At 42.3% G+C, this 14,689-nt stretch overlaps 1 protein-coding gene across 1 annotated transcript in view; it reads left to right on the top strand.

Moving 5' to 3' along the window:
- The window catches only part of LOC112232763 (phospholipid-transporting ATPase ABCA1-like), a 223,467-nt gene that overhangs the window by 169,534 nt on the left and 39,244 nt on the right, over positions 1–14,689 (top strand). The window contains exons 33-35 of the mRNA XM_024399987.2: positions 1,582–1,711; positions 2,112–2,232; positions 13,206–13,268. Of these exons, the coding sequence (XP_024255755.2) occupies positions 1,582–1,711; positions 2,112–2,232; positions 13,206–13,268 (314 nt within the window). The remainder of the gene's footprint in view (positions 1–1,581; positions 1,712–2,111; positions 2,233–13,205; positions 13,269–14,689) is intronic.

Here is a 14,689-nt window from a genome sequence, read left to right as displayed (position 1 = left end):
CATCCTCCAGCATGACCAGTTTGGCGGTGGGTCAGTCATGGTGTGGGGTGGCATTTCTTTAGGGGGCCGCACAGCCCCCCATGTGCTCACCAGAGGTAGCCTGACTGCCATTAGGTACCGAGATGAGATCCTCAGACCCCTTGTGAGACCATATGCTGGTGCGGTTGGCCCTGGGTTCCTCCTAATGCAAGACAATGCTAGACCTCATGTGGCTGGAGTGTTTCAGCAGTTCCTGCAAGAGGAAGGCATTGAAGCTATGGACTGGCCCGCCCGTTCCCCAGACCTGAATCCAATTGAGCACATCTGGGACATCATGTCTCGCTCCATCCACCAACAGACTGTCCAGGAGTTGGCGGATGCTTTAGTCCAGGTCTGGGGGGAGATCCCTCAGGAGACCATCCGCTACCTCATCAGAAGCATGCCCAGGTGTTGTAGGGAGGTCATACAGGCACGTGGAGGCCACACACACTACTGAGCCTCATTTAGACTTGTTTTAAGGACATAAAATCAAAGTTGGATCAGCCTGTAGTGTTGTGATTCCAAATCCAGATCTCCATGTGTTGATAAATTTGATTTCCATTTATCATTTTTGTGTGATTTTGTTGTCAGCACATTCAAATATGTAAAGAAAAAAGTATTTAATACGAATATTTCATTCATTCAGATCTAGGATGTGTTATTTTAGTGTTCCCTTTATTTTTTGAGCAGTGTAGTTTTTTTGGACACATATTTAACCCCTTGTTTTTGTTGGAACAGAACTACCTCTGTACTTCCATTAATTAGTATGGGTTACCTTCAGACGGGTTCTGGGGACAACACGCTACAGACGTTTTCGTGAGAAGACTGACTTTTGGGATTTCTCATGATCTGAAAAACACCGCTGTAGCTCGGCCACCTTCCACCACAGATGCTGAAGGCCGACTTAGACGGATGTGGCGGTTTGAGATGCAGTCCATGCAAGAAACTGATATACAGTGCCTTGCGAAAGTATTCGGCCCCCTTGAACTTTGCGACCTTTTGCCACATTTCAGGCTTCAAACATAAAGATATAAAACTGTATTTTTTTGTGAAGAATCAACAACAAGTGGGACACAATCATGAAGTGGAACGACATTTATTGGATATTTCAAACTTTTTTAACAAATCAAAAACTGAAAAATTGGGTGTGCAAAATTATTCAGCCCCCTTAAGTTAATACTTTGTAGCGCCACCTTTTGCTGCGATTAAAGCTGTAAGTCGCTTGGGGTATGTCTCTATCAGTTTTGCACATCGAGAGACTGACATTTTTTCCTATTCCTCCTTGTAATATTTCGCAGTAAATCCTTTTTTAAATCTGATAACGCAGTTGGATTAGCAAGATTCTAGGCTTTTGACCCATGTGAGACACTTGTATTTTCATGAATGTTTAATATAACTATTTATGTAGCGATCACCCGTATGTTGTCAAATTTATCCCGCTAACGGTTTCGGTGCGCAGAGAGGTTAACAAAGTTTTGATCCACAAAGATCTTCATTAGGTCGTTAGCAGTTTAAAACAATATCTTTCCCTTGATGAAGAACAGTGTGTTTTTTCTCTCCCAGGGGAAGACCGTTTCCAGGACCCCCTCAGCTGGGACATGGTGGGGAAGAACCTGTGTGCCATGGCCATCCAAGGGGCAGTCATGTTCACCATCACTCTCCTTATCCAGTATAAATTCTGCTACAAACCCAGGCAAGAATAGAGGAAGAATATATTTAAGTAAAGATGCTTCCATACAGTATCAGAGATGATTTCTCAAAAATGTTTAGACCCAGTCCTTGTTTACCATTTACATATTTTATGCATTTATCTTTTTATTAGCCCAATAATGAATATTCGTCATTCGACATCTTGTTAACATTGTTAGTGAAATATCATTGTGTCCATCCTTTTTGCTTCACCTAATTATGAACCGAAGTTGTCATAGTAACTTATCTCCATTACCTAAATTGCATTTTGTGAGAAATTGAAACAAATTCTCCCATTAGAGAAAAACATTAGCATATATTACTAGGTTGTCATCATTTGGGATTTATAATGTTGGCTCTATAGGGATTGTGAGAATGTGGGGTTTAAGCATTTTCTTCTTCAGACTGATTTCTGGAAAGTCATTCTCCAAGGAGGACGAAGATGTGGATGTCGCTCGGGAACGTGCACGCGTCCATGAAGGCGGTGCCGAGAATGACCTGTTGAGAATCTGCGATCTCTCTAAGGTACATTACCACCGTTTATTACCACACTCATGGTAGCAACATCACCTTACAAGGTTATATTCATTAATGCATGCAGCAGCAAAACATTGAGCAACGGAAACAAGCGTTTCTTATTGGACAAGATCAGGTAGTCCCTCTGTGTTTCAGCCTGTGTGCTTCTGTTTCATTCCTAGTGAATATAACCCAGGTCCTCAATCCTCAAGGGCTAGGGTCTGTTGAACTTTACCAAACCTTCAGGTAGAAATCTATAGAACAAATATGATTTCCCTTCACGTAGCATTGGACATCATGGCAGCTCTATTCATTACATTTCTATTTGCAACAATCTGAAGTTCTGAACGTTTCACCTCACTGAATGCACCGGCTGTTTCTATTGGATTCCTCCTCCCTCAACGTTGATACTGTGAAGTCACTTATCGGTCACAGTATGCCTCTTGCCTGGTTCCCCATATTGAAATAAATCTAGTCGTTCCACAAAAAGAGTGCCTTTTGCGTCCCTTTTGGTATTTTAGGTAGAAATTTGTTCACTAATATTTAAATTTAAAAGCATGTTATATTAAATTAAGTGCCCTATAATATAGACCACATGGAGAATTCAATCAAAATCATTTTTTATATGAATAAAGGCTTGCTAAAGTTTCTAAATTCTTAATTTTGCCATGTCCCTTCGTCAACCCTGTGTCACTTCTAGGAAGAGTTCAACCCACTAAACCAAAAAAATTCTCAAAGTTTCACCACCATTGTAAAGCCCTAGTTATTTTGTTTTGACAAAGTCATTTCTGAAGACTATTATGGCTCTACTCTTTTTGGCTGTTTTCTGGTGTTTTGTGGTGGATGACTGAGCTGGTTGAGTAAATTACGTCAAACCTGTTACCCATATATAGACAGCCTAGAAATGTTTTTTGTGAAGCTTGCATTCGCTTGCACATCCCTATTGCACACGATAAGCTTCCATTCCCTCTGTCACGAGGGGATGTATGCCAGATTTAAGATGAAATCTTCAACCCTGTTACTTTATTTGGCACTTACTGTAGTCATTTACCATAATATTTCTCAAATGTAACTTTTTGAGATGGGAAAATCAGGTTACACTACTCAAAAGGCAACAAATTGGTGGAAAGACCCATTTGCTGATTAGATTACAAGGCAAGGATGAAAGTGAGCGGACATACCCTGTGTCACAAATAGCACCCTATTCCCTAGGTAGTGCACTACATTTTACCAAATCGCTTTTGACCAAATCGTCTCAGATCTGCTAATAAGTCTTTAATTTAACGTTACTGAATGTTTTGACAGGAAGGGCTCCTTCCATCTACGTTGTTAAAGAGAGAGATTTCTGAAAATGTGCCACTGTCCATATGTGTGGGATTTGAACATGTCTCCTCTTCAAATCAGGGCTGAGTTAAGAACACACCAGCTGTTAGTCCCTGGTGACTTCTTAAGTATGTCATCCAGGTCTCAGAGTCGGAAGGCTGGGGAAGGCTGGCGAGGTGTCACTCCACAATGTGTTTAGTATTTATTAGGACTCCTGATTAGCTTCTGCCGAGAAAGCAGCAAATCTTCCTGGCGTGCAAACAGGAAACAACACAACAAATAAAATGCATAATATACATAAATATACATACATAGCACTACATTTACATTACAATTGATCCATCCAGAGCGACCAACAGCTAGTGCATTCATCTTCAGATAGCCAGGCGAGACAACCATATATCACAGTCGTATCCCACCCACGTATCACATACATAACACACTGTAAAATACAGTACAAAAGACTGAAAATGGCCTGTGTCTCTCTCGCTGTAGGGAGAAGTGTGCAAAAAAGGGAAGGGTTTGATTTTCTGCGAGGCAACACCAATGAGGTCTCTCTCGAGCTGTGCCGCTAAGCCCGACAACACACTTCCCCCTCCCCCCGCCTCGCAGGTTTGGGAAGTGAGTATGCGAGTGGTGCTTGGTATGCTACAGTAGGTAATGGGCACCGCTTAATCACCGCCCAGATTAACACCCTGGCTAAGACCAGATGTTTCTTCCACGAGCCCGTAATGGCAGGAAGCATGGCCAAGGCAACAGCCCTTCGTCGACATCTGTTCAAACTTGACGTCTCTTCAAACCCTCCCCCGCCATCTCTCGCAATCGCTCGCGCACTCCATCTTTCCCCCTCTCGATCTATCACGGACACACTCACCTACACTCACAAGGTAATTAATGCTCAAGCTTTGAATAAAAGAGTTGGGACGGATAATGCATTGCCGCCCACAGCACACAAGGTGGGAACAGGAGTTACTTAATAAGGTCTTCTTGACTCACCCTTTGCTCGTCTTCTCTGACGTTTCAAAGCTGACTTTCACATTCTGTAACCTGTGATAAATTATCTTCGAGCGATGTATGGTTACCTTCCTTTATTTCGTCCCTTGTCAGCCAAGAAGTGATGAGCATCACAAGAGCACAGTGCAGTTATCTTTCTATCATGTTTCAATTATAGACACATCTGTTTTGTTGTCATGCATCTCTTCGCTACTGTAGTACAGACAGTGACACTGAAACATGCAGAGAAAGACATACACAACAACAAGACTCTTCAAGGTGCCTCAACATTTGATTTGATTTACGTTGGAGGGGATACATGGCGTCCAAAAGCATTGGCGCAGAAGGCATCGAAGCGCTTCCAGTGGGCTCCCATCACCTCCCATCACAGCTGGTGCAATCCGGCCGTAGAGCAGAGATAACGAATTGATCAATGAGCGCGCCACCTCGACCGCTGCACCGCCTCGGTCTCGCCATAAATCTGAACATGTCTCTCTCGCGATTGACAGCCCATCAATCATCTGTCAGCTGCCTCCTCCTCCTCTTCCTTCACTCAGGAAGAAGCATTTACCACCCAAGAACGACTGTTGAGGCCTCATAGGTTAGCATTTAACCTCAGGGTTAGCGGTTACCGTGGCGGCATTATTGATGGGGTCCGTTTTGACGGCGCGTCCGCCAGTTAGCATTTGTACGCCCGAGCTGTCACTGTGACCTTCCAGTCACTCAGAAACGCAGAAAGAAACTTTTTTATGACAGCTGTTTGATGTTATAGGAGTCATGTGAGTACGGTGTCCATACAAATGTAGGATCTTAATTTGTGGGTTATTTTGCTGTTTATTTTGCTGAAAATTTGCAGTGTATTTGAGATTTTAAAAAGCTTCTAAAGTTTGTCATTTCCAATTTGAAATTTCAGACTTGATTTGCCCTAACAAATTTATCAACCCCTCCAAATATGCAAATTTATTATAATTCACATAATAATTCACACTTCCTGTTGCGGCAGGATTATTTTCCTGCTGTAGAAAACTGGCTCAAATTATGATCCTACATCTGTATTAGGACGTGTGAGTTCTGAGCGGTGAGGCTCAATGCTTGGGAGATACATACTGTAAGACCCTAGCATCATTTTGATTTTACCGTTGATAGAATACTGATTGTGAAAGGGATATTTCATCCAAATTACAGAATTATATATTGGTTTCCTTATCCTGATAGCAGTAAATGGACAAGAATTAGAGCGTTGGACTCGTAACTGAAAGGTTGCAAGATCAAATCCCCGAGCTGACAAGTAAAAAATCTGTTGTTCTGCCCTTGAACAAGGCAGTTAACCCACTGTTCCTAGGCTGTCATTGAAAATAAGAATTTGTTCTTAACTGACTTGCCTAGTTAAATAAAGGTAAAAAAAATAAGTAAATAAATTGACAATCCATGCTTTTGGTTTCATTTCCCTGGCACTGTTTTCAAATGCTTACATTTGACCATTTGTGGCACAAATCCCATCCAAGTCATGGTACTGATATTGTCATTTTTCATGCATCATATCCAAATCTTTCACAGAGTCACTTAAAGATGATTGGAACTTCTGACTGACTGTACTGTCATGACGTTGGCCTGGGGGATAGATTTATGACAGTCATAAATACCTCTTCCCCCCTTTTTCCTCTCTCTAACCTACTGAGGTTACATTAAAAAAAACATTGGATAACATAGAGATTCTGGGAACATCAGTAGGTGGGGGAAATGAACTATATTCTGGTAATCCGAACAATTGAACATATGCGGTGGTACTTAATGAATATGATGTCAGTTCGGTTGTCATCTGAGACATTCTCATCAATGATAAGATGACATAAACTCTACAGTGTAAAGTCTACACAGAGTTATCGGATTCACATGGAATTGTTGTTCAATTTAAATGTTTGAATATGAAATTATTTGTGATGGGATGAAATGTGAATTTAGCTTCTAAAATGTAAGATGTGGGTTTTCATAAGATATTGCTGCTCACTCAGCCCGCCCACGTGAAGAGACAGAGGTTGTAAACTATGAAACACACCCCTTTTCTCCCTTCCTATATAAAGCCTCGACGACAACATAACTTCCTGTTCCGAGGATATGAGGACGACGGTCCTATGTCAGAATGGTTCAGATAATAACTACAGAACGAAGCCAACATCAGCATGAGCTTTGGTTGCGAATGGTATGAACTTTTGAACTCTTATTCACTACAGAAGTGATACCTCCTAGCCGTTGAGTTAGCAACAGCAGCTGAAAACAAAGGTTAGGAAGGAACAGACAGAGTATCCCGTCTATCACACAACAATGTTACTACAATGTAGCCAATTCACCACCAGAGACATTCTTCAAAGGACAAAGGACTCGGTTTGGTAACACGGCCTTCCATCTACCACCAACCTACTGAAGCGCAGCTCAGAGTAAATATTTATTGCATTTTCCTTTTCCAAATGGGCGGTAATTTATAATGCATAAGATACGATAGCACAGCTTTTTCCCTTTGTTCCTCAGTCGCCGCTCTTTCACTCAACCCAGCCCCTTTTCCTTTGTGTAACAAGCTGTCATATCTGTTCTGCCCGCTAGGGACGTTTTCCTTTATGACGTAATTTGTAATCAAGTTATGATTAATTGTGTGTATGTGTGATTAGTGAGGTATTTAGTAAATAAATAATTAAACCCAATGTTGTATTGCTGATTCAAATTGTTAGCCAGGGTTCTTACAGATAAAAGAATTTACAACTTTCAGATGAGACTGAATTAAGACGATAATTGATATTGACGGCTACTGATGTAAAATATTACTAGGTCTTTAAGAGTTTATTCGGAAGATAATAGCTCTATAAATATTATTTTATGGTGCCCGACTCTCTAGTTAATTACATTTACATGATTACCTTAATCAGGGGATATTCATTACGGAGAAATTATTTTATAGAATAGCAAGTCATGTCACATAATCCGGCATAGCCAAAGACACGACAGTACAATGACATAGATTTCTGTCATTTTGTCATTTGGATTAACTATCCCTTTAATAAAATATTGATGTGATTGTTGTTTCTGTAAATGTTGTCATTTGTTTGACATTTTCTGTGTTTACTGTAAAGTACTATGGATCTGAAGTACTATGGAACAGCATGTTAGTACAAGAGCAGCCCAAAGGAACCATTTCACAAATCAAAGTTTGTCAGATGTTTTCAGGTCTCAAAAGTAGACTAGTGTTGATCAGTGGGATGTGGTTTCATTTTTGTGATTCCAGCTGTTTGGAGCAGTAGAGACAGATGCCTTGCTCTCTCTCTCTAAACCGTGTGTATGTGTTTGTGTGCGTGTGGGTGCGTTTGTGTATGAGAAGGTGTGTGTGGGTCATCGACCGTTGTCTCCTCTGGTTAACCGCCACCCCCTTGCCGCCACCATGACAGCCATTATAGCTTACGGGGCACGAGGGAATTATCCGCTAATTGCCTCTGTTAGGATAAGAACTTTACTTCTTCCGCCCGTCTCTACTAGCGTTGTAGCAGAGCTGTGGCGCAGCACGCTATCACCAAAGTAACTTGCAAATCTTGGGGAGTAGCATGTCCAAGTCCCAAGTCCCCAATAATAGAGGATGCCCCCCAGGCTTTTAAGCAAACATGCTTCACATTTGACACACTATCGTGGCAATAAGACATTGTTTTTTTGTCAAGGTTGAACTGGCATCACTGGGGCTCTCTTGTTCTCAAGGTTGCATTGTCTGCGTCTCAAATGGCACACTATTCCCTGTAGTGCCGGTCAAAGGTAGTGCACTATAAAGGGAATAGGGTGCCATTTTGGACGTATCTTTAGAAATGAGTGGGAAGGGTCGGCTACTACAGTACAATTAAAACGGATGCTTAATCATTTCTTAATGATTAATCATTTACCAAGTGTTTCACTGCACCAAAAGGTTGTAACTTAATTTCTGCTCTATTAGTACTGCTCCGAATAGACAAGCTGACCAGGAAGAGAAAACGTTGCTGTAAGTAGGTATTTCATGGCCTAGTATTCATTCACCTTCATGAGACTTGAAGTACCTTCTCACAAACATAAATGGAATTGTGTCACATGACTTCAGAGAGAAGGCTTCTACATACGTTGAACATAGCGTGGCCTGCACTCAGTCATATGCTAAATTCAATGCAGTAATGACCTGGAAGTGAACGTTAAACTTACATTTACTCATCATGTCGATTTTACTACTAACTCATAGCAAATGCATTACATGGATAGGAAACGGCTGGCCAGGGAAAATCTAGAGACACACAGATACAGTAGATGGATGGACAGACAGGCAAGCAGGCAGACAGACATACAGATAAACAGACCATAGTGATGTCATTACAGTATGCCCCATGGCGCTCTCCCCAAGGATTGTATGATTCAGACCTGAGAACAGGTGGGCAGAAACACAGCTGGCACAATTATCCTGAAATCCTTCCCCAAAGGAGAGGAGGGATGTGTCAGTCCTTCCTGTCAAGGTCTGAATGAGATCTAAATTGCCAGACCTGACAAGAACTTTGTCGAGACTTGTTTATTTTTTCCTACAAGTTGCCTTTGAAACCACTTCGATCTCTGTCTTTGTGGTTGCGCGGTGGAACTTCTGCTCGATGCGCTAAGTGCTTCATTTAGTCAACTATTTGTTATTTGTGTACTCCCGGAACCCGTTTTGCTTCTCTAAGTGTCGGTTTGTTTTGCCGCTACTCGCAACAGCAGCGCCGATGATGCCGACTTGAGAATTTATACTTGCCGGAGGAAGGTGATTAGCCTGCTTGGGCCTCACCTCTGGCAGGTGATATTTGATATTTGCTCGGGAAGAAGATGAAAAAACTGTGTTAAATTTAAATATCACACGGAGAGTTAATTTGCAGGCTAGGAGCAGTGAAACTCCAGACACCTTCTTATCTGCAGTTTGCTACAAGATCTAGGCGGGAGCCGAATCCTACACAGAATACCAAACTGTTTTACTCTCTGTACAAACTGTCGATTGATTACTGAGCCCCAGTCTCAGTCTCAGACATGCCCATATGCCCAAAAATTAAGTATAGTGCTGTTATTTCACCCCTTTGTCCAGTGTCTTATGTAATGTGCATTAAAGAGACATCCCACCCCTTTCAAAATCAAATTCATCATCTCCAGCACCACCCCAACATCAACATACAGTATGTGAAATCAACGGTTTTCTATGTTTTGTAAAAGATAAAAGACGATAAGTGCATCTGACCCTACTGGTCATCTATGAACATTTGAACACCTTGGCCATGTTCTGTCTCCAATTGACACAGCCAGAAGAGGACTGGCCGACCCTCATAGCCTGGTTCCTCTCTAGGTTTCTTCCTAGGTTTCCTGCCTTTCTATGGAGTTTTTCCTAGCCACCGTGCTTCTACACCTGCATCGCTTGCTGTTTGGGGTTTTAGGCTGGGTTTTTGTACAGCGCTTTGTGACATCAGCTGATGTAAGAAGGGCTTTCTAAATACATTTGATTGATTGATTGTTTCTGATGACATCATCCTGAGACACTGATGGCATCATCTGGTGTGCACGACCTGGTTGCGTTCGGGGCGAGAGCATGTTGAAATAAAATGGACTGGATGACATGATACAGTGCCTTGCGAAAGTATTCGGCCCCCTTGAACTTTGCGACCTTTTGCCACATTTCAGGCTTCAAACATAAAGATATAACACTGTATTTTTTTGTGAAGAATCAACAACAAGTGGGACACAATCATGAAGTGGAACGACATTTATTGGATATTTCAAACTTTTTTAACAAATCAAAAACTGAAAAATTGGGCGTGCAAAATTATTCAGCCCCTTTACTTTCAGTGCAGCAAACTCTCTCCAGAAGTTCAGTGAGGATCTCTGAATGATCCAATGTTGACCTAAATGACTAATGATGATAAATACAATCCACCTGTGTGTAATCAAGTCTCCGTATAAATGCACCTGCACTGTGATAGACTCAGAGGTCCGTTAAAAGCGCAGAGAGCATCATGAAGAACAAGGAACACACCAGGCAGGTCTGAGATACTGTTGTGAAGAAGTTTAAAGCCGGATTTGGATACAAAAAGATTTCCCAAGCTTTAAACATCCCAAGGAGCACTGTGCAAGCGATAATATTGAAATGGAAGGAGTATCAGACCACTGCAAATCTACCAAGACCTGGCCGTCCCTCTAAACTTTCAGCTCATACAAGGAGAAGACTGATCAGAGATGCAGCCAAGAGGCCCATGATCACTCTGGATGAACTGCAGAGATCTACAGCTGAGGTGGGAGACTCTGTCCATAGGACAACAATCAGTCGTATATTGCACAAATCTGGCCTTTATGGAAGAGTGGCAAGAAGAAAGCCATTTCTTAAAGATATCCATAAAAAGTGTTGTTTAAAGTTTGCCACAAGCCACCTGGGAGACACACCAAACATGTGGAAGAAGGTGCTCTGGTCAGATGAAACCAAAATTGAACTTTTTGGCAAGAATGCAAAACGTTATGTTTGGCGTAAAAACAACACAGCTCATCACCCTGAACACATCATCCCCACTGTCAAACATGGTGGTGGCAGCATCATGGTTTGGGCCTGCTTTTCTTCAGCAGGGACAGGGAAGATGGTTAAAATTGATGGGAAGATGGATGGAGCCAAATACAGGACCATTCTGGAAGAAAACCTGATGGAGTCTGCAAAAGACCTGAGACTGGGACGGAGATTTGTCTTCCAAAAAGACAATGATCCAAAACATAAAGCAAAATCTACAATGGAATGGTTAAAAAATAAACATATCCAGGTGTTAGAATGGCCAAGTCAAAGTCCAGACCTGAATCGAATCGAGAATCTGTGGAAAGAACTGAAAACTGCTGTTCACAAATGCTCTCCATCCAACCTCACTGAGCTTGAGCTGTTTTGCAAGGAGGAATGGGAAAAAATTTCAGTCTCTCGATGTGCAAAACTGATAGAGACATACCCCAAGCGACTTACAGCTGTAATCGCAGCAAAAGGTGGCGCTACAAAGTATTAACTTAAGGGGGCTGAATAATTTTGCACGCCCAATTTTTCAGTTTTTGATTTGTTAAAAAAGTTTGAAATATCCAATAAATGTCGTTCCTCTTCATGATTGTGTCCCACTTGTTGTTGATTCTTCACAAAAAAAGACAGTTTTATATCTTTATGTTTGAAGCCTGAAATGTGGCAAAAGGTCGCAAAGTTCAAGGGGGCCGAATACTTTCGCAAGGCACTGTAGGTGGTGCACAGGAAATACTACGCTGATCAAAAAATATAAACGCAACGTGCAACAATTTAAAATATTTTACAGTTCATAAGAAAATAAGTCAATTAAAATCAATTCATTAGGCCCTAATCTATGGATTTCACATGACTGGGATTACAGATATGCATCTGTGGAAGAATGGCACGACAGTGGGCCTCAAGATCTCGTCACGGTATCTCAGTGCATTCAAATTGTCATTGATAAAAATGCAATTGTGTTCGTTGTCCGTAGCTTATAACTGCCCATACCATAACCCCACCACCACCACGGGGAACTCTGTTCACAATGTTCACATCAGCAAACTGCTTCCCAGCACAGTTGAAACCGGGATTTGTGAAATAGGTTATGAACTGTAGTCAGGTCAAGGCCTTAGTGAGGACGACGAGCACGCAGATGAGCTTCCCTCAGAAGGTTTCTGACAGTTTCTGCATTGTGTTGTGTAACAAAACTGCACATTTTAGAGTGGCCTTTATTGTCCCCAGCACAAGGTGCACCTGTGTAATGATCATGATGTTTAGTCAACTTCTTGATATGCCACACATGTCAGGTGGAAGGATTATCTTGGCAAAGGAGAAATGCTCACTAACAAGGATGTAATCAAATTTGTGTACAACTGTAACGAATTTCCTCTTCTTCATCTGAGGAGGAGTAAGGATCAGACCAAAGTGCAGCGTGGTAAGTGTTCATGATGATTTTAATTAAAGAAAACACTGAATCAAAACAATAAACAATGACGTGAATTTACAAAACCGAAACAGTACCGTGTGGCCCAAACACTCACACGGAAACAAACACCCACAAACCAAAAGTGAAACCCAGGCTACCTAAGTATGATTCTCAATCAGAGACAACTAACGACACCTGCCTCTGATTGAGAACCATACTAGGCCGAACACAAAAACCAACCTAGAAAAACAAACATAGACTGCCCACCCCAACTCACGCCCTGCCCATACTAAAACAAAGAATAAAATAACAGAACTATGGTCAGAACGTGACAACAACATTTGCGAGAAATAAGCTTTTTCTGCATATGGAACATTTATGTGGATTATTTATTTCAGCTCATGAAACATGGGACCAACACTTTACATGTTGCGTTTATTTTTTTGTTCATTATAGTTGATGAGCGTTGCATGTGTTCTGTATTAATATATTTGTATATACAGTATGATGTAATATACTGAACTCCACAAACTGACTGAACAGCAGACATACTATAGTAGTGCATTGCTTGGGCTCTGGTCAAAAGTATAGTGCACTGCTAAGGGTGCCATTTGGAACGCACACCAGTTTATATAACATTATTGCATCCGTGTCGAGAGTTCCTTGTATCCCTCCCTCCCTCTGATTAATTATCATGTCTGTTCCTTGCAGGTGTACTCAGGGAAGAACATTCCTGCTGTGGACAGGGTGTGTTTGGGTGTTCCAGCCGCAGAGGTGAGCCACACGCAAAAACACACACACACTCTCAAAAAACAAAACAAGGAAACACATGCACTCAAACAAAAAATAATATCCATGTCTATGTACACAGGGCAGCAGCCTCTGAGGTGCAGGGATGAGTAACCGGGTGGAAGCCGGCTAGTGACAGTGACTAAGTTTAGGACAGGGTACTGTGTGGAGGTCGGCTAGTGATGGCTATTTAACAGTCTGATGGCCTTGAGATAGAAGCTGTTTTTTAGTCTCTCGGTCCCATCTTTGATGCACCTGTACTGACCTCGCCTTCTGGATGGTAGCGGGTTGAACAGGCAGTGGCTCGTTCGTGTGGGTGATGTCCTTGATGATCTTTTTGGCCTTCCTGTGACATCGGGTGCTGTAGGTGTCCTGGAGGGCAGGCAGTGTGCCCCTGGTGATGCGTTGGGCAGACCGCACCACCATCTGTAGAGCCCTGTGGTTGTGGGCGGTGCAGTTGCCGTACCAGGCGGTGATGCAGCCTGACAGGATGATCTCAATGGTGCTTCTGAAAAAGTTTCGGACCAAGCCAAATTTCTTCTGCCTCCTGAGTTTGAAAAGGCACTGTTTCTCCTTCACCATACTGTCTGTGTGGGTGGACCATTTCAGATTGTCAGTGATGCACATTACCAGTCAAAAGTTTGGACACACCTACTCATTTCAGGGTTTTTCTTTATTTTTACTATTTTCTACATTTTAGAATAATGAGCAATGGTGGACATCTTGAAGCAAGAGGGGACAGCAGACTGGGATAGTAAGAGATGGAATATGTCTGTAACACTCCAGTCAGCTGGTCTGCACATGCTCTGAGGACGCGGCTAGGGATGCCGTCTGGTCCGGCAGCCTTGCGAGGGTTAACACACTTAAATGTTTTTCTCACATTGGCCACAAAGAACGAGAGCCAATCCTCGGGAGCGGGCCGCGTCGGTGGCAATGTGTTATAATCAAAACAGTCAAAGAAGGTGTTTAGCTTGTCCGGGAGCAAGACGTCGGTGTCCGGCAAAAAACATTCTGGGCTAATAATGTAAGAAATATCACAAAAAATATATATACTGCAAAGTTGCTTAGGAGCTAGAATTAGAAATTTCATGTCTGTCTGCGCCATCTTCCCATCTATCTCTACTCTCTCTCTCTACCATCTCTCGCTCACACACACAGTCATACACACACAAACACACACACACACACCATCACACTCACATCCCAGAACACTTTGATTTCAACACAATCTCCATCGCTGACACGTACACGCACGGCGTGGTGTTCCATATTCTCCTCACCCTGTTTACCCAAAAACGTAATGTAAATGCCAGCGGAGTATAGTGAGTCAGACCAGAGCGCACCGCGGACCCCACACTGTGTTTCATGCATTATTTACAACCGAGCTTAGCCTTACCGCCGCACTT

This window comes from Oncorhynchus tshawytscha, linkage group LG15, assembly GCF_018296145.1.
Source record: "Oncorhynchus tshawytscha isolate Ot180627B linkage group LG15, Otsh_v2.0, whole genome shotgun sequence".
NCBI classification, from domain to species: Eukaryota; Metazoa; Chordata; class Actinopteri; order Salmoniformes; family Salmonidae; genus Oncorhynchus; species Oncorhynchus tshawytscha.
The sequence above is the reverse complement of the archived record's forward strand: the minus strand, read 5'-3'. Positions and strand labels throughout refer to the sequence as shown.